The 21411-nt window shown below is 33.8% G+C and overlaps 1 protein-coding gene across 3 annotated transcripts; it reads right to left on the reverse strand.

Moving 5' to 3' along the window:
• Positions 1–1238: 1238 nt before the first annotated feature.
• Positions 1239–19598, reverse strand: LOC122027621 (GATA transcription factor 17-like). Of its 3 annotated transcripts, none has more exons than XM_042586610.1 (9): positions 19555–19598; positions 19391–19474; positions 18943–19289; positions 18754–18840; positions 18546–18658; positions 10853–10981; positions 10406–10511; positions 1675–1746; positions 1239–1489 (listed from the first exon to the last, which is right to left on the reverse strand). In XM_042586610.1, exons 3-9 carry the CDS (start codon positions 19270–19272, stop codon positions 1400–1402), a joined length of 927 nt encoding a protein of 308 aa, XP_042442544.1. In that variant the 5' UTR covers positions 19273–19289; positions 19391–19474; positions 19555–19598; the 3' UTR covers positions 1239–1399. The 3 variants fall into 3 exon arrangements, with proteins under 3 accessions (XP_042442544.1, XP_042442546.1, XP_042442543.1); XM_042586612.1 differs by having other exon boundaries at positions 19361–19474; positions 19555–19573; XM_042586609.1 differs by lacking the exon at positions 19555–19598 and having other exon boundaries at positions 19391–19545.
• Positions 19599–21411: the final 1813 nt, after the last annotated feature.

Below are 21411 nucleotides of genomic sequence, written 5' to 3' on the forward strand. Positions count from 1 at the left end.
CCTTATTCTCATCATTTGTTTCACTCTTCTACTCATCTCTTGCTCATCCTTGAAAGAAGCCGTCCATGGTTGATTTTCCTTCTTCATCCACAACCTTTTGGTTTGTTTTTTCTTTAACTAGAACATTAAATTCTTCACTTATATGTAAATTCTCAAAACTTATACCTACAACTCAAAATCTCCTGGATTCTAAACTTTTGTGTAATGTGTGACCCTTTTACATGTCTTAGGATTCTTATTCTTTCTTATAATAAAAAAATATAATTAACTAGATTAGATAACGTCAAACCTGAAACGACTGGTCCGCCAACCGCCAGAATAAATCAAAAACACTCATAACAGACGGCCCAAAAATCCAACATCCCTTAATTACGCATCTCATTGGGAAAAAAAAATCCTACAAATACACCATAACTGGAAATTAAACCGTGAATACCCAAATGACAACTAGACGTCCTTTCACTGTACCATAGCCCTAGGGACATTATGATTCTGTCTTCATCCCTAAGGTATGCAGCTCAAGGACTCTAATTGCGGTATAATTCTCATCATGGACTCTCAAAGCTTGCAGTAGTCTTGTTAACCTTATATAGGCTCCAAGTTCCTTGAATCAATCTTCATATCATTCGAGTCAAACATTCACCTCAAGGATTTTACAAGTAGTCTCGATCTACAATGAACCGTATCATTCTCCAAAACCCTACCAAAGCCCAATGACCCAGGCTATCCAAACCACCTTGGGATTTCTCATAATTGTGACCAAACCCCAAGTCATTTGAATCTAGCCAGGTCTAAAAATTTTTATCATGGACACCTTTAGCAAGGATCAATTCCATCTTTTTCACACATTCAACTAGGGAAAGCAAAATTTAAGAAGATACAATTCCCATGCACATACAAAAGCTTGATGTCAAGAGAAACAAGTACTTTTACTGAACCTATCATGCAGTCACTGTGAAAACAAAAAGGTTCTAAACAATACTTACCTTCACTTCACTGTGTCCCTAAAGATAACCAACGTTATCAGCTACATTATCCAACAGACTATGTTAGATATAGAGATATTTTAGACTGTCCTAAATGGGCTTATAGAAAAGTTGTGTTGGTCCTAAACCATTGGGACCAGATTCATGTCTCACATTATTCATTTAACTCTAAGTAAATGGTTCGTATAGATGTAAAAGTGTCAGAAATGCGATAGTCTAAAAGAAAAAGTTGTAATAAAGAATCAATGCGACTAATCAGCAAGAGTTAACTGCAGATGAATCCTCATTAAAGTTAAGTAGTTCTTGGTCATCCACACAAGATAAACCTAGTGAGAGGATATAATACAGGGCAAATGTATGCTACTATTACTGACTACTACTGGAGCTCCCACAGTATGTGCAACTAGGATTTCTCATGGCGACAACGATTCTGGACGGTTAGCAGCAAGAGGTTGTTGTTCAACTACTGTTGCAGAGGCTTCATTCTGGGGAGAAACAAGTATCTGAAGAAAAAAAAATATATGTATATATAAGGAATGAAGTCGGAAATAAGTGAGAAATCAGTTCTCTTCTATTGGTTGTTGCACATTGGGCTTTTTTTACATGGGGATGGTGATGTGGTAAAAAAATAGTAGAAAACAAAACAACGATCAATGTTTTCATCTTTTCTGGAAACCAGATAGCCTACCATTTCATTTCCTTCTTGAGGGCCACTCTGTAGAATCAGGGAAGGATTTTTAGAGAGGTCTCTCAATGTACCCTGCAGGGATTAAACAAATCATACAACATAATTAAAAAACACTTCAAGGAAATGCTGTGTTCCAAACAAACATCTGACAGTAATAATATAGTGGTGCTCATTCGTACTGTAGAATATTTGATTTGATAACAAACAAAATTTACAAGAATGCAGAAGAGAGGGAGCCTAGAAGGTCAAAGTAGTGACGTTGTGGTGGATATAAAGTTCCACATATTGACAATTTGATACTACTAAATAATTTGGCTAAATAAAATAAACCAGTCGACAAACGCAATGGTCTAGTTTTTATATTTTATTTCTATTTGGAATCATTTTTGTTATTTGTAATTTTATTTTTCTAGCAAATATAGTCAATTTTACGTGATCACATGGGACAACGTAAATTGTAAGGTCAATTAAAGAGATCCTCTTTCATTGTTTTGATCATTCAAAGCGATAATACAATTTTCCTAAGATGGCCAATCGAGGCACATAACTATGTGAGATAGCCAATTGAGGCTTGGAACTTGTTGGTGACACATCAAGTAACATTATATCCTGACTTAGCTAGCGTTCCCAATGTTCAAAATTTCATTCCGTGCTGAGCGGAACGGACGGAACGGGCGAAACTTACGGTTCCGCCCGGCACCGAAACCGGCACCCAACAAGCGGTGATTTCATCGCATGCACACACAAGAGGAATCGCGCGCACTCGTCATCATGCGACAAAAGGAATCGCGATAGCATGTCGCAATTCCATCGCAACCGGCGCTGCCGGAGGAGTCGCGGGACTCCTCCGATGCTGCCCAAGGAGTCGTGGGACTCCTCCGACGTCACTGAAGGAGTCGCTAGAGCCTCGTAGGCATCATTGGAGGAGTCGCAGGACTCCTCTAACGACTCCTCCGGTAGCGCTGGAGGCATCCCACGACTCTCCGGCCCCGTCGGATGAGCGTGCCGTGACGGAACTATCATGAAGAAATTAGGGTTTAAACATTAAATATTTCCGATTTAATTAATTTAAATATTTCCTAACTTAAGTGTGATATTTCAAATTGACTTTTATAAAGTCTAATAAAATTATCCCAATAAAATATAAATATATTTAAAATTTAAAAAAATAATAAATTTTATTAATTAATATTCTGAAAATTAGTTTTACTGATTTAAATTTTATTTAAAAGTTCTAAAAAATTCAAAAAAAGATTTAAAAATTAAAAAAATCTAATAAATCATATTAATATTCTGATATTTTTTAATTATTTTATATTTTTTCTGTTTTACTATGTAATTAATATTCTGATATTTTTTATCATTTTTAATATATATTATTTAAAATAATGATTAATTTAAATAAATAAATAAATAGTTAATTTATATAAATATTATACGTAGCGTAGAATCAATTTAAAATTTAGATCCATAAATATTAAGATATTTGATTTTTTTACTTTTAGAATTTTTGCTTCCTGAATATATGAAACATATATTTTTATCTTAGAATGTTGCTACTCTACCTAGGAAATATTATAGGTGCTTTATTTAAAAAATTTTTATAAAGGTCTATCAAGTTATGATTCATAATAAAATACTGATAATCTTATACACCTCTGATCATTCTAAATTGAGATAGTTAAATTATTATTATTAGAAGACTGTTTTAAGTTTAAATAAAAAAATATCAAAATCGTATCAGCACGGCACGATACGATACCGTATCGTTTCGGTCTGGGACCGAAATCTTGACATGGGTCGAGATTTTAAACATGGAGTGTTCCTTACCCCCACATGTTCATCCCCCATCCACAATCTTGATTACTAACTCTAGGCTACCAGACTGCATTGTTTTTTCATCAGTTTCCACAGGCGCATATATAACTCAAGAAGATACAATCTCGCAAGGAGGTAAGCTAAGGTATTTGAAACCTTTTGTAGTTTACATTCATCTTCTGTGATAATGTCACTACATATAAACACAATGCTGGATATGTTCATAAGGGAGCTCAAGAGGGCATTGGATGAGGACAACCAAGACCGGATCACAAAGGAAAAGGAAATGCAAAGCTACATCGAAGACACATGTAGATCCTTGAGGAACGAAGCCTAGAAAGAACAAATATCTCAGTAAGAGATTGAGATTACACATCAAGAATCAATGTTAAAGATGGAGAAGGATGTTCGCATGGACACATGGAATTAAGACGTACAGAATAGAGAGAAGTACCTCTCTTCACTCCCAAAAGCAAAGAAATGAAATTAGAGCAAAAAAAAATGAAGTTGCAAAATCATACTTATGTGGTGCATTTTCTCATTCTAAGCTGCAAAGGCAATGCAATGTTAATTTTTAGGATAATTATTACTAATTGTAAAGTGGAAGTGGTACATTTTCTCATTCTAAACTGCAAAAGCAATGCAATGTTAATTTTTAGGATAATTATTGCTAATTGTAAAGTGGAAGTGTGACAAATACCTTTTTTGGGTACATGATTCAGATAGAGTATTCATATTCTAAAAAAAAATTATCTGCTCAAATTTATTGTGGAATTTACTTTATGAGCATTTTTAGTTGTCAAAAAAAATCTTATATTAGTATGATGAGAAATACCATCACCCAATGTGAAAGATATAGCTACAAAAAGAGAAAATTTTAGAACCAAGTAATCCAATATGGAGGATGGACATAGAATGATACATCGTCGAATTTGTAAAAATAGAGTGCCTCAACAAATACTATCTCAAAAGCTAGCATGCAACCTTGCTCACAATTCATGTTTAGAAAGATATAATACTAGTATAATTCAAGCAAAAAAGTAAGTTAGGTGAACCATTGAAGATATAAAGAGAAGTCAATCATTTAGGTTAACAATGAAAAAGACCAAACAGAAATAAGTTAATCCTTTAGATGAATCATCAAATCCTTTAGATGAATCATCAAAGAATGAAGATATTACAAGATTGTTGTGCATAATATTTATTGATACCTGCTCTATATAACATCTGGAAGTGCATAAGCATCTCTCACACATTAATCAAATCTAGGAATAATTATAAAAATGCCATTGAATGTAGAAAGTTGCATGAATATAATTATACTAATGTAATCACTAGGACAAACTCCCTGAGTGGATCAAACCTCTTAATCAGTCCTAGAGTACTTAATGCCCATCCAAATGGGAGACAATCAGACTATCACAATAATACGGAACAATGTATTCCACAAAGTAGCACACATCATCCTTGATCTAAGTTGATTGTATGCAGGGGTGTCCATTCGGTTTAGATCCAACCAAACTGAATCAAAGGAGTTGTTAGTTTAGTTCAGTTTGGTTCATACTTAATGAAATTTGCAACAATACATCATAATTTTTAAAATTTATTATTAAATTATTTTTCTTGACAGAATTTTTAATTTAAATATAGCATGTCGAATTAAATGTTATTTTGTGCGCTTTTACACAAAGTTTATGAACAATGAATTGTTCAATGTGAATCTCAATCATAAATATATAATATATTATTTATACAAAAAGAAAGATTCAGTTTTATGATTATGGTATACAATTAATCAAATAGACTGAACTTTTATCATGCTTCAGTAAACCCAAACTGAACCATACCAATTAGTTTTAAAAGAACAGTTCATTGTTGGTCGGTTTGAGCCATTTAAAAGACATCCCTAATAGAATGGCCTTCCATCACATGCAATAAAAAAAGGACGGCTATGGCTTTAAACACAACAGTAGAACTATTATGCTTATTTCTAAAAACATAAACATGTAACCAATTGAAAGCGACAAACAACAAATTAAACCCCTCAGTTTCCCACTCAGGCGCAACTAAACGTGAAACTTAAAAAAAAAAATCCAGATGAAGCGATGTCAACCTTAATATCCTACTAGACAATAGTAGGAGCCACATCTCATCTAGTCGGCCCTTCTTTTAATAATAAAGAACTTTTAAATGAGTCCAAATAATTGGTCATTTGATGACTTGTCTTGGATTAAGCTTACAACAACATCAACAACCAAGACTTATCCCACTAGGTAGGGTTGACTATATTGATCATTTTACGTCATTAAGCTTTATCTCCTACTATATCATCATCTATACTTAAATAAATTTTATTTTGTTTTATTGTTACTAACCAAGATTTTTTTTTGTCTTCCTCTTCCTCGTTTGATATGTGTGTTTGTCATATTTTCATATCGCCTAACTGGAACATTTATTGGTCGTCTAATTACATGCTCATACCATCTTAAACGTGTCTCTCAGAGTTTTCCCTCAATAGATATCACTCTGACTTTCTCTCTAATCCTCTTATTTCTTATTCTGTTCATTCTCGTATGTCCACACATCCACCTTAGCATCCTCATCTCTGCAACTCTCATCTTTTACTCATGTGCTCGAGTAATAGCCCAAAATTCAGCTCCATATAATATAACAAATTTAACTGCGATTTTGTAAACTTTTCTTTAAGTTTTAAAGATACTTATGGTCAGATAAAACAACTAACGCTCTCCTCCATTTCAATTATCTTGCTTGTATTTTATGTAAGGCATCTCTCTCAATCCCTCTATGGTTTTGTAAAAATAATCCTAAATATTTAAAATTCTTAATTCCAGACAACTCATCATCCCCTATCTTAACAATTGTTTCATTACGTCTAATATTGCTAAACTTAAATTTCATATATTCTATGTTTATTCTACTAAGTCTAAAATCTTTTCCTTCTATTATTTTCCATCAAAATTCTAGTTTAACATTTACTCCTTCACGTGTTTCATCAACCAAAACAATATCATCTACAAACAACATGCACCACGGTATTATGTTTTGAATGTGTGTAGTGAGTTCGTCCATAATTAGTGTAAAAAGGTAAGAACTTAAAACTGATCCTTGATGTAACTCTATCTTTATTGAAAATGCTTCAATTACACCGTCTGAAGTTTTTACTCTGTTCGTTCATGCTCGAACAAATCCTTAATTAGTTCAATATATGTTATGCTAACACCTCTCTTTTCTAAAATTCTCTGTATAATTTCTCTGACTCTATCATAAGCTTTTTCTAAATAATACCATGTATACATCTTATTTTTGCTCACGATATTTTTCAATTAGTTGTCTAAAAAAAATGTATAGCTTCTATTGTCGACCTTCCAGGCATGAACCAAATTGATTTTCGGCTACGATCTCCTTCCTTAATCTTTTTTCTATTATTTTTTCCAGAGTTTCATGATATGACTCATTAGTTTAATACTCCTATAGTTTGCACAATTTTATACGTCACTCTTATTCTTATATAAAGAAACTAGAGTACTTACCATCTATTGATCAGGCTTTTTTTCGTTTTCAATATCATGTTAAATAATTTTATAAGTCATTCAATACCTTGTTTCACTAGGCATTTCCATACCTCTATCGAAACATCATCTGGTCCAACGGCTTTTCCATTGTGCATCCCATTTAAAGCTTGTTCTACTTCTAAAGTTTGAATTCTATGATAAAACTATTTACCTAAGTTAACTCGGTCACCTAAACTTTTATTAAAAAGTTAATGAAAATATCTCTTTCGCCGCTCTTTTATTTCTCCATCGTTTACTAGTATCCTATTACATTCATCTTTAATACATTTTATTTGGATAAGATCTTTTATCTTCCTTTCTCTCACTTTAGCTATTATATAAATATCTCTTTCCCCTTCTTTTATATCTAATTTTTGATATAATTGTTCAAAATTTCATTCTTTGCTTCATTCACTACTTTCTTAACCTCTTTCTTGGCTATTATATATTTTTTAAAATTGTTCTCGTCCTTATAATTCCTTATAAGTTGTTCGTTTTTTCTTCACTTTCTCTGTACTTTCTCATTCCACCACCAAAATTCCTTATTTAGTGGTGCATATCCCTTTGACTCACCGAATACACTCTTAGCTACTATTTTCAACTTTGATACAATCTTATCCCATATCGTATTAGTCACCATATATTTCACCTAATAGTTATACTCCTACCTTCTCCGTAAATATATTTTGCTTCCCATCCTTTAATTTCTGTCACTTAATTTTAGGAGTCATATATATTTTCTTTCTATTGATATTATGCTTGAGGCTAGATCCAACACTACTAACCTATGTTGGATAGTTAAGCTTTCTCCAAAGATAACATTGCAATATCTACAAATCTTTCTATCCTTCTTCCTAACCATAAGAAAGTCAATTTACAATTTATTATTCCCACTTTTGAAGTAACTAAGTGTTCTTTTCTTTTCTTAAAAAATATATTAGCTAATATAAGGTCATATGCTATCGCAAAATCTAATATAGTTTTCTCTTCTTCATTTCTCATTCGAAACCCATAACCCCATATACCCTCTCATATTCCTCATTTTTCACTCCGACATGCTCATTTAGATTACCTCTTATTAAAATCATTTCATTTGGCGGAATGTTTTGTAATACTTCATCTAAGTCATCCCAAAATCTTGATTTGGTAGATTCATCTAATTCTACCGATGCATATAATGTTCATAGTTTCTTTCGTCACTATTATCTTAAGAGGGCTATAATTTGATCCTCTTTTCTAACTACTCCTACAACTTCATCCTTTAACGAACTATCTACAACAATACTCATTCCATTTCTTGCTTTACTCTTTCCTATGTACCAGAACTTAAAACCCAAGTTCTTTATCATCTTTGCCTTCGCACCTACCCATTTTATCTCATATACACACAAAATATTATTTTTTTCTCCTAATCATCATATCTACTACCTCCATTGATTTATCAATGAAAGTTCCTATGTTCCATATTCAAAATCTTAAACTATTAATTTTCCTATCATATTTGTTCTTATCCAATATATAGTGTGAGAACTCTTGCCACTACACTCAAGTTCTCATGGAGATGTAGCGATCCTTACCGATACATTATAGTCGGACCCTGTAACAGGAACTCTTGCATATTTAGTACTACACCCCAATTCTGAAAATGTAGCGGTCCTCGCAAAGATGTTACAGTCAGACTTGCAACGGGTTTCTTCCGAGGAAAAACTTAGCATTAGCATCAGAGTTGATCCATTCATTGAACATTTGTCATAGTTTTAACATTGATTGGTAACCTAACGCAACCCTCCTAATTCGTCATGGGCAAAGTTGTCTTGGACTAAGCTTGAGAAGAAAATTTAAAGACATTATATAATTAATATATATCAAAAAAATTGAGAGGAATATAAAAGAAAAGTAAAATGTGTCATTCATGAATCACGCATCTAAAGAAGAATCTAATCTTCTTACGTGTCGAAGCTCTTTTCTTTGGTTTGGGCAACTAGTTGCTTTCCAATACAAGGTATGTACAACAAAAGTGATGTCAAGCTTGGAAGTAACACCCTATGAAATAATATCAAGAGCAATTAAATCTTGCTAACCTTTTCTTTTGGGTTCTTTGTTTATTTATTTCCACAAAACTAAAAATTTGTAGAAAAGAGAAATCACATTATGTTAGAAGAATGATGCTAAATAATCATTATTATAAAATATATACAAAAGTATCTCAAGACTAAAATATTATAATACAAAAGATTATATCCTTATTTATAAGCCTTGACAATTCCTTCAAAAAAACCCTCCAGAAGCTTTTGGGTCCTCACTCTGACAATATATGTGATTAGAAAAATTAATTCTAATTTTATTTTTTACTTTCCAAACTTAAACATCATTGCATTGAAAGACATCCAAGTGTTTTCTCTTTAGATGACTCACTTTCATCACCACTTAAAGTTTTTTGATCATCAACATTAACATTTTTAAAGATGAAAGCCATAGTTTACCTGCATACAATGTTTTTAACTTTCAATTACGTAATACTCTCAAATTTCCTTAGTTTTTTGGGAAGAGAAAAGAGATGACAATGAAACAAATGCATTGTTCCTTGAGACAAATCTTCTTTTAACTTGTTGAGGTATAGCTCTTGGATAAGGAGAATGATACAATAACAATATTTTCTAACAAATAAACCAATCCAACTAAATAAATTAATCCATACAAAAAAATAATTTTATTTTTCTATACTTAATAATAATAATATCTCTACTTTTACACAGATCAATCAATTTTGATTGACTATGTGTGATCCTGTTATTGTAACAACTATAAAAGAGACATTTCTTACATTGTTTTGATAATTTTATTTTTTTTTCCCCCTTTTTCTCATGAGATTGTCGACTAAGATAACCAACCTAGTGAGATCATTGGTTGAGGGACACAAATCATGATAGCACTACACCATAGGTCCAACAACAATAACCCAACCCCATCATATTATCCATCTAGGTAAACTTTAGTAGTCTAATCTCTCATATTTATCACTAGACTTCAGTAAACTTGACCACAACGACTACCATTTAAGCAATCTCAATAATTTGTCAACCTCTGGAAAAAAAATAATTAAATAAAAGCCAAAGAAGGAGCACGAGTATTAGTGCTTGTTACTTATTAGCGGTGATAAGGAGAGAAAGAAAGGGGGCACTGAGGTAAAAGAACAATAAATATAATCGTGAACATAAAAGAAATGAGACAAGGTCAATTGGTTTAAGTAAAAGAATAGGTAGCAACTATATAAAAATTAAAATACAAGCATCTAACACGGCCACATCAAAAGCCAATTGATCTACAAACAAAGAGATTACCTTATTTGCCCACATGAGTCCACAAGCATTGCATAGTGTCCTTGGTCCATCAGGTCCACGGCGCATCATTGGTGTCAATTTTGAGCTGATACCACAATGATGGCAACTGAAGTTTTCAATCAAATAGCAAAACAAAACCTTCAGCACTGGCATAGTCTAAATTATTATAACTTGCAGACAGCAGTCAAAAAATATTGTCCAGGGTTACAAAATGAGGAAAAATCGTAAGCAAGCAAAGTTTTTATAGACTTAAATCTGAGGTTGCATGTTAGATTAATAGACAAATCATATTCAGACACGATGTTCCCGATTTGAAAGAAACTAACAAATAACATACAACTTCATCAGAAAGTTTGCAACTGAATGAAAGCCTGCAAACTGTTACTGAAATTCAACTAGGAGACTTCAATTTCAATTTTTAGATCTTTCTAAGTTAGAGAAACTCACACAGCTGACGACGGTGGCCGACCTTCAATTGAACCCCAATGCTGGGTTCCCTCACAATTTGTGACATCTGAATTGGCATCCTCAGGCTTTGATTTTGATGAAGTAAACTGACCTCTATTTCGCTGCATCCTACAAAAAGATAAATTGCGGTCATGATACATATACAAAAAAATGCAAATTCGTCAAACCAGCCTTAAGTAAAACAAAATACAATCCTTCAGAATCTTGTTGCATCATGATTCATGCACTACAATTATGACCATATTCTACAATATTAAAGAACCCCTTATAAACAATTCATGAACTATTACCAACATTAACCTAGGCATGTTTGGCCAGAGGCACTTCACTTAGGTGGTAGGCAGCTCCTAAAAGGCAGGAGTTTTAAGGGGCAATACAGAAGGAACACATAAGTGGCCCAAGCAGACTGCCTAAGCAGCCCAAATGGATACCTAGGAGACCCAAGCAAACTATTTAGGCAATTATGTTTAGGGTAAAAAAATTATTTTTATTTGAAATTCATTTGTTGATAAAAATTAGCCCTAAATTTTCTTATTTGCTACAAACAACTAATTTCACACAAGCCTACTATTTCCAACAATGTCAGAACTTCTTCACCAATTCTGCCATTTTCTAGCAATTTCTAAGTTTGTTATCCCTTTTGTTTTTCCGTTCATATATAACTAAATTTTCAACATTTATTCTTACCCTAGAATTTTTTTTTCTAAATTTGTGGCTATAGATGATGATGATTTAGGAGATAGAGCCCAATGACGTAAATTTCTCCATATAGCCGACCCCACCTAGTGGGATAAAGCTTGGTTGTTGTTGTGGTGGCAGCTATTTTTCTCTCAACAAGTTCAGCATCCTCACAACAAGGTATCACTATCCACTTCTTCATTATTTTTATACTTTCATTTTTATCTTATCCTTTTAGGCGCCTTGCATTTCTCCACTATTATTTTGAATTCAATTAAAGTTCTTTTATTATCTTTACAATCTTAAATTCTAGTGCACGATCCTATTTTAATAATGTTTTAATGTTAACCACTTAACTGCTCACTTACTGCCTAGGCATTAGGCATAAGGCATACGTCAATACCTATGATATTGTATCAAAATATTTTTGATCAGACTACTGTAGCCTAACTGCTTCAAGCATTGGCATACTTCTCCATTGCAAAGTCCATCTCATTAGGTATGCCTTGATCCACAACTGGATCTTCTTGCTGGAATTTCCTAACTACAGATTGCACCCACAGATCTAGATGCCTCCATCTCGAGGGATCTCTTTCTAGTGGCAATAGCCTTCATCGACCCAATTTGTCACCTATTCACTCCAACACATAAGCTCTCCAGCACCAAAAAAGTTATCTTGTATTTCAATTCCATTTCATTTCCTAGTCCCGATTTAATTTTGAATTTTAAGTCATTAAAGCTGCACCAAACCAACATTTTCTTATGAGGAGTCTAATTGAGGTCTAATTAGGGTTTTATTGAGTTCATTAAGTCGACATTGTGATCAAGATTAAGTGGGTCTAAATCAAGCTCAATTTGGATTTGTTTTAACACGTTTAGGGTTGAACCAAATTTGATTTGGGTTGAGCTAGTTCAATCATGTCTCAATTTGGGTTTAGCTGAGTTTAGAGGATCGCTTAGGAAATTTACTCTCCTCTCCTCACCATAACCCACACCAAACCCATCTCCCTCACCTATTTTGTCTCGTAGCCCACCTCACATCACCACCCAGATCTTGATCAAGGGGTAGTGCAATCGAAGCCACCAACAAGTGGCAATGCATCCAGTGGTTCAAACTATTCTTCCCTATCCCTATTCTCTCATCTCTCATGTTGTGTTGTCCCCACGACACCGCCAGACCTCAACCATGAGTAGCGTGATCATCATGTCAACAAACAACAATGCTTCTCTCTCCTCCAACAGCCTAGATATTCCCTCTTTCTCTATCTTCTTCTCTCAATCTCTCTTCCTTCTCTACTTGCGATTGCAGCATTTCCTGAAGTCATGAACGACATTGATGAGCTATCAAATGGTTGATTCTTTTGCCTTTTGAATTTGATCTTATTTATCCTCCCTTTGATTATAGATTTGGAGTATTGAGTAGATTGCTAGATCCAATCCATTGAATCAGAGGTCCACCAAAACTAATTAAACTTAAATAAGGTTTCCTCGGTCATTATTTCCCTATTTGTGATCAAAATTTTATCCTTTATCAAAACCTTCTATTGCTTCCTTGATTGACGGAGTTGTTGGGTAAGAGTTATATTTTTCTTTAAATTGCTGATTTTGGTTGTTTCAATTGTTGATGTTGGTTCAATTGTGTTGAATAGACACTTTTCTTATGGATATCCTTGAGTGTTTTATCTTTCGATCATAATCGTTCCTTTTATTGCACATTAATGTCATTCCTTTTATTGCACATTAATGTTTACATGATTATTTTACGAGGTTTACAGGTTGTTCTGTTAACGCAGGTATATTGTATTTTAGTTTAAGTTACAATGTGGAAATTGAAATCATGGTTGAATCCATGTCCTAAATATTTTGATGTGTAGGTTTAGTATTGATTAGCGTAATCTTACACCCATTCTTAGTTTGTTTGTCTGTTTGTTTTTGTAGAGGCTCATCCAAGACCACATGGATCTCATTTGACTCTTTTTCTCTGACTCTTTTCATCAGTGCATAATCAAGGTGTGTAAATTCTTTAGTCTTTTAATAGCCATCCTTGAGCATAAATGATCAAGAATTGTGTCATAATAATCATTAAATTATTGTCCAATTTTTGCATGAATGATTAAGTTGAATTGTGTAAAATGATCATTATATTGTTGTTCTTGTTTTAAAAAGGGGATAAAAGTGATAATTAATGAGCGAAAGTGGTGAAACTAAACTAATCATGAGTCTATAAGGTTGGATAATGTTTAATGCAAAGTTATTTTTTTTTCCTTTTATATTATGTTACCATTGTGGATTATCATATAGGACTCACATAGGGAGAATTAGAGAGTGAATTATTAAATTATTACATGATGATTTGTTGGCTCATCTTTTGAAAGTCATCTTTTTAAATTGCTTCACATTGCATGCTTAATGTTGATTTTTATTATGATCCTTCTGCTTCTTAAAAGCTAAAACATAAGCCTTGTAACTCGCATTTACTAAATGGTGATTGTTTAATACACTATTAAATGCACAAGAGCTATTAAATGGTCATATAAGTTAATTCCTCAAAACTAATGATACTTCAAAACTAATCAGACCTTAGATGTGAAAAATACTATATCATGTATATAGCCAAAATGGGAAAACAGATCTAAATGTGAAACCACCAAAGTGAATAAACCAGTAAATGGTGATCTTTTAATAGTGTTAAATTAATGCAAGATTTACTAAATAGTCATATAGATTAATTCCTCAAAACTAATCATACCTTAAATGTGAAAAAATACTATATAATGTAAATGGTCAAAATGGAAAAATACATTTAATTGGTGAAACCACCAAAGTGAATAGACCACTATTATAAATGGTGAAACAAATGTTAAAAAGTAAAGTAAAATAGTGAATACTTTGAACCTAATCATATGATCAGAGCTTTTACCCATATGCAAACTACATAGGTTCGGCCTACATGGTATGATTTAAGAGCCATTATTTTTACACACTACATTATATTATTATCTAAGAGTGATAAAGGATTCAACATATATGTTAAACGACACTTTTCATACTCTATATTCTATGAATTTGACTCTAGTAATTCTTCTTACTCAATTATTTACTTTAACCAAATGTAAAAATGGGTAAATATAGATGTAATTACATGTGTGATTAATTACAAGTGATATTAAGAGGAAAATTATTATATGCTTAAGTGGAACCCAAATGCTAATATGTGAATCAAAACACGTATGGATCCTTGAATTCTTAATTAATATTGTACCTTACACAAATCCTTTCTATTTCCCACTTAGCAACTTTGTGCTCAATCTATGTTTTTTTTGCCTCTAATTTGCAAGAGTCAGCAAGTATTTTCGGTCTAGTCAATTTTAGCCATAATAGAGTCACTTAGAGATTCCCAAACATGCTAAAAACTACTTTTATTGAATAATAATTTTGTTAGATTTTATTTAGCATTATACTCACACAAAGCTTGATGTACTTTGGCCCATAGTGTGAAATATTGATCCATGCCACCCGAAACGAGCAGTATTTACCATTCTAGCACAGATCCGGCACCAGGACCCTACCGGCACCACGACCGCGAGGCCATTGCAACCTCGTTGAGGGTGCCATGACCCCGCGGCGGCCCTTCGTGGGGGCGCAGAAAGTGTTGCAACCCTCCGCGAGTCACGGAGGATGCCACAACCCTACAATGGCCCTTCGTGGGATGCAAAACGGCCCTCTTCATGGGATTGCAGCACTTGCAACTATTGCCGTGAATTTTTTTAAGATTAATTTTTTATTTTTTAAATAGGTATTTTTTATTATAAATAAATTATTATATAATTGTTAATTATATAGAATAGTAAAAAAAATATAATATATTAATAATAATAGTTTTAAAATAATAAAAATTAATTTAATTTTTTTAAATAATTTATTAAAAAATTTAATATATAGTAAAACTTAAATGTGAATTTAAAATAATCTAAAAAATTTCCAAATATGATTCTTAAATATTTCAAAAAAATTTAAAATTTACAGATACATTCAAAAAAATAATTTAAGACCTCAAAATTTTTATAATTTTCTTGAGTCTTTCAAATAATTTTATAATTTTAGATTTACTTTTGAATGTTGAGAATCACTTATGTTTTAAAGAATTTTTATAAAAATTTAATAGCATTATCTTATAAGAAAATATTGAAATATGAATCGACACCTCAAAATATAAGCATATTTAATAATAAAATTATTATACACTTATATTTTAAAAAAAATAAAAAAAAATACCAAAATTGTATTGGCATGGCACAATACGATACCAAAACTATATTGTTCTAGCTGAGACCGAAACTCCAACACAAGTCAAAATTTTAAAGCATCTTTTGCCTACAAAATCATTGTTTCCTAATAGCATTTTCCTTTCTTATACAAGTTACACATTTTAACTCATAAATGAATAAAATGCATGTTTACTTTATAGTCTTGTGATATATATTTTGTGCTACTTCTGGCCATCGTGGTTATGGATATTGCTTTGTAGTAAATTGTCACGACAAAGAGTATCTCTCTATAAAAGGAAGTATAGCTAGGTCGTAATAAAGGATCCATGGTTACAGTCTTCTGATATCTATTTTGTGCTACTTTTTTATTCTTTTTACTACTTTAAAGATAATCACTATATACTATACAACCCAAATTCAAAAGAGAGTATTTTACATCCCTGAAATGCAAACCAAACCAAAAAACTCAAATTTCAGGTCAAAACAATTTGATTTTTGGTTCATGTTGAATCTATTGATTTTTTTTTCATCGACCTCTAGTTATAGAGACTAGTATGTTACGTACTATTGGGTCGTGAGACCAACGATACTGGGCCGCTTTGAATGAGTGATGTCACATTTTGCTCTAATAGTATGTTATCTGCTACATAGTTGTGAAAAGCGCACGCCTGGCTATGCCTGCCCATTTGCACCCCAAGCACAGTACTTGAATGAAGCGCGCTTAAGCATGCGCCTTTTGAGAGGTTAAGGCACGCTTAAGGCATGCTTTTCCTCTCTTTATTGAAGTTTTATTTTATTTTTTTTAAAGTCCAACCCATACATTTAAATACCCTTTAAATTAATTAGGTTGCATTAATTCGCATGCATGCGGCACATTTTTCTTACTTGACTCTTACTCTACCCTAGAAAATGAACATCAACCTCCCTTAGTCCCTTGCAAACTTATTTCACTTATTTTCTCTTGCATGACTCTTCACCACCCCTAAAAAATCAACATCAATCTCCCCTCCCCTCACTTCCTTCTCAAACGTGAACTCTTCTCTCGTCTATAAAATCAGCATCAATTTTCTAGATTTGGCTACATTTTGTTGCTTTTCTCCTTTTATTTCGTCATAACAGTATATTTTTTTCTTCACATATTTAAGTTCATAATTTTTCTTATCGGTTTTGTTTTTTTTATCTCACAAAATCAAATTATAAATTAGTTCAGAATTTACATTCTAATGATTATTTTTTTATTCCTCACAAATTCAAATTGTAAATTAGTTTAGAATTTTCATTCCACTTATTTTGATTTTTCTTTAATTTAAAGCTCGATTTTGATTACTTGAATGTTAGTGAATTTTGTATTTACATTATTGTTTAATAGTTTGCAAAATATTTAAATTTTATTAGTGAAATATTTTAGCAGAAATTCCTATATATGTTTGAATTGTAAAAAATTATATCCAAAATGTCTTACTTCAGTAAGGTGTATACCTCACCTTGCATCTAGCACCTCAAGCTCCACAACACCTATGCGCTTTTGGTGCCTCACGTCTCAAAGACGTGCTAACCTTCTTCCTAATTTTATAGGTCCAAATAGAAAGACAAGGGAAGTAATCATCTAATCTAGGAAAATATTGTCAATTGGTTAGTTAATTGAATTATCTCACCATTACTAAACATGACTAGAAACTTTCCTACATCTCCATATTAATGTCGTTAGGAGGCAATACTAATTGATTATTTGATATTTAAATACCATGCCACAAAAAAGGCCACCCACACATTGCAACATGGGCAAATTCCCTCACAAAGTGATGATCCACATCTTGTTATTTCTTTAGGGAGAGTCTAATATCTTGGAAAAACAAAAGATAGAATATAGTGGCTAGAACAAAGGCTAATGTAAACTTCATGCCTATTGCCCTCAACATTTGAGCTTATTTAGCTCATAAAGTTTAAGGCAAGTTAGGTTTTGGTCCTGCCAAATTAATAAAGCTATATAGTGATAATCAACCAATCCTGCACATTATCTCCAATTCAATCTTTCATTAAAGGAAAAAAGATATAGAGATGGATTGTTATTTTGTTGAGAGAATATCCAATCTGAGGAGATGATTGCATCTTTTGTTACTTTCGGTGAGCTATTAGCATATTTGTTAACTATCACTAAGAGATCCAAAACTAAGTATATTTGACTCTACTACGACTTTATTGTATCTTTAAACCCACTTGAGCAAAGCTTCAGAATCTAATTGTTATATTGTCAATATATAGGGATTATTTTTAGTAAATTTCCATATTATTATTGACATATAGGTAGGATAGACTACCTAGGGAATAGTACCAAAATATTTCCCAACTATAATATTCTCAATTTAGCCATCACTTTGGATTGACTATATTTCATCACGAATTGTTATTCACTTGTCCTTTTAATTTATCATTGATAACAAGAATTGGGCACAAAAAAAAAACACATCAGTTTTGTTTGCACTCTCAATGTGTGAAAGTTTCAGAGGCTAACTTGCAACAATCAAAGTGCAAGACGAAATTGAGAAATAAATTAAACTTTCAGCCAAGCTAAAGTTCCTGAAAGGCAAGCAATGTCCCAAAAAAGTAGGTTCTTATAGACTTTATACTTACAAAATTTTCATGAATAATGTTGTTAATATGTCATAATATGTTTTCTGTTAAAAAAAGTGATAATTACAAAACTGGTGCAGGAGATCACTTCTTACCTAAGAGCAACTTCTTTCCGTACAGCATATCGTATCTTTTTGTCAAAGTTGCGCTCTTTCCTCTTCTCACGGAACCTCATTAGTGAAGCAACTCTGTGAGGGAAATTCAAGCGCTGTAATGCACCAGGAGAGCAAGCTGCAAAAGTAAGCACCCTCCCAGCCCATCCAGTAATACATAAACAAAAAAAAAAAATTGTCTACCAAGTACCTTATTCAATTGATTAGATGCTGATGGCATTGAGGCTGAGGTGGCAGCAATTTCACGTCCCCCCAACAACAAAAGAACAGCTTGAACCTGTGAAAAAAAAAAATAGTATATACCAATAAAATAAACAACGCATAACGCTATAAGATGCCTATCCACTGGAGAACTGGAGACAGCAGACAAAACTGTCACCTTTTCAGGTGAGACAGAGTCGAACACATAGACTTCCCCATGGAACGAGAGCGTCAGCTGATTGCTAGCAACTGGAGGCACGATGATGGCATTTTGATCTCCCAAGCCTCCGTGATCATGACCCACATCACCTTCCATAGCCTCCCCCTCAACAGCACCGTCGAGATCTTCCTCCATGCCATCACCGGCTCCGCCGTTGCCCCTGTCATGTCCATACGATTGCAGTGCCCTGGCGTCCGCGGCGGCGATTAAGTGACCTTCGCCACCGGCCGGCTGACGCACAAGGTGATCCGTCTTCAAATCGGAGGCCTGACCAGGATTTGAACCCATCCCTCTTCCTCCTTCAGCTACAAAAAAAAAAAACTTGAGATCAAAAACGAAAAAGCTCTAGCTGTATACCAAAAAAAAAAGCTCCTACTTTTAAAGAATATAAGCAATCGTTCGGTACCGCAGGAAGCAAAGACCAGGGAGAAGGAAGGCGTTGGATCTGCTTCGATGGTAGTCCACCATCGAGATTTCTGGGAGGATTAATCTGAGAAAAAACGTGAAGTAAGAAACCCTAGAAATTGGAGTGGAGCATTGCGATCGGGAACTGGGAAGCTACAGAGGTACCTCGGCATCGCCCAGGAACCACAGCCACGTGTTGTCGTCGAATCGAGGCCGTAGAATGGAAAAGCGGATGGTTGAAGAAGTGAATGTCCGTACACAAACAAAAAATACAATCGTATTTCACGGCGATTAAACTTTTAAAATATACCGCGCGGAAATTTCAATTTTCTAATGACAAAATTAAAAAGTCATCTTAACGATCTCTTTCGTTCAACTTTAAAAGAGTGGCGTATAAGATAATCTAAAATAGTGTCTATATCTATTAAAAATCAAATTATATCTATTTAGTAGTAAGCTTCAACTATCAACTCGGTTATATCCACAACGCAAAATTTCTAATTTTTTAAATTTGTCATGGTTAGTTTAAATTTCTCATCGCCTGTGAGTCTTGTGAGTCTAATTTGAATTAATCTTCTATCGGTCATCACTAATATATAACACAAGGTAAGTTACTCATCCTAAGTATTTCTTGATAGATCGAATGGATGTAATAGAAGGAGGAGTGAATATCGCTTTCTTTAAAAATTTTCTTTTTCTTTTAAATCAGAATCGTGCAACGGAAAATAAAAAGGGAGACAGGTTCATTTACTTCGTTCGGAACCTAGCTCGACTCCTACTCGAAGGTCCGTGGTCCTTGACCGCACCGATAGACAATCATTATAACCCTTCTTTCCGAAACCTTCGGAAAGAAGCAGATCGTACAGATACAAGAAGTATAAGATAATAATAATCCTACTATCTTATTTAATTTTAAGTACAATACAAAAAATTATACCGACAATAGCATGCGTAGGCTGTAGCTTGGTCGGTACTTCCGGACGAAGTGACTTGCTGAGCTGATGAAAATGTGTAGCACAATCCGTACGCGAAGAAGAGCTTTTGAGATAATCAAAAGTGTTATTTGGCCGCAGACTTTAAGCCTCCTTTTATAGGTGTACTAGACGTTCGGTCGACCGATCCCACTGTTCGGTCGACTGAACCCGCTCCCTTCCTTCCCGGCTGGAGTCTGACGCTGGTTCGATCTTTTGCATTTACTGATCATAAAGGGTTCGATCGACCGATCCAACTTTTCGGTCGACCAATCCGCTTCTTTTCCTTTGCTGCTGATCGGTGCTGATGAACTGGTGCTGAGTCATCATGGTCCAGTCGACTGATCATACTGTTCGATCGACCGATCAATGTTTGATCGGACTCTGATATGTTCTAACCTGATCTGAATACTGTATTGATTTTGTCTTGTTCGGTCGACCGATCCAGCGGTTCGGTCGACCAATCTAGCAGTTCGATCGACCGATCCAGCAGTTCGGTCGACCGATCCAATCGGACCTACAAAACAGTGTTAGGCAATAAACCTACAAAACAGATGTTAGCACAACAATAATAATAATGCATGAGTAATATAAAAGACAGTAGAACTGTCTCGATCTCAACTTGGAAACCTTCCCGATTTCTTCAGTTGGATCAGCGACCTAAGGTTGTTCCCTACAAGAACCCGACCTCACTATCGCTTCACCAGTTGTTTACCTCAACCTACCTACCAAACTTAGATCCTCCAGATCTAATTTAGACTTTTCACTTAGCTTTGATCGGCCCGCCAGGACTTTCTCTTTGATCTTCGGTCCTCCAGACCTCTCAATCGTACCGCCAAGCTTCGGGTCCCCTCGACCCACTTGGACTTGCACCTGGATTCCACGATCTACTAAGATTTCTCTTGCTTAGCCTCCAACTAGGTCTTTCCGATTGAGTAAATAGTCTGCACACTCAGTCAACTTGTTAGATCACAACAAGACTTAACTTGAACCTTTAACAACATCAAAACTTAAGTTTGATTCTGGTGCAACTTGCACCAACAATCTCCCC

This window comes from Zingiber officinale, chromosome 10A, assembly GCF_018446385.1.
Source record: "Zingiber officinale cultivar Zhangliang chromosome 10A, Zo_v1.1, whole genome shotgun sequence".
In the NCBI taxonomy this organism is placed as follows: Eukaryota; Viridiplantae; Streptophyta; class Magnoliopsida; order Zingiberales; family Zingiberaceae; genus Zingiber; species Zingiber officinale.

Coding starts and splice junctions, on each gene's coding strand:
- LOC122027621 (XM_042586610.1), bottom strand. CDS start 19,272: ATGGGTTCAAATCCTGGTCAGGCCTCCGATTTGAAGACGGATCACCTT. Junction 18,841..18,942: donor ACTCTGTCTCACCTGAAAAG/GTGACAGTTTTG, acceptor TTTTTTTCACAG/GTTCAAGCTGTTCTTTTGTT. Junction 18,659..18,753: donor CATCTAATCAATTGAATAAG/GTACTTGGTAGA, acceptor GGTGCATTACAG/CGCTTGAATTTCCCTCACAG.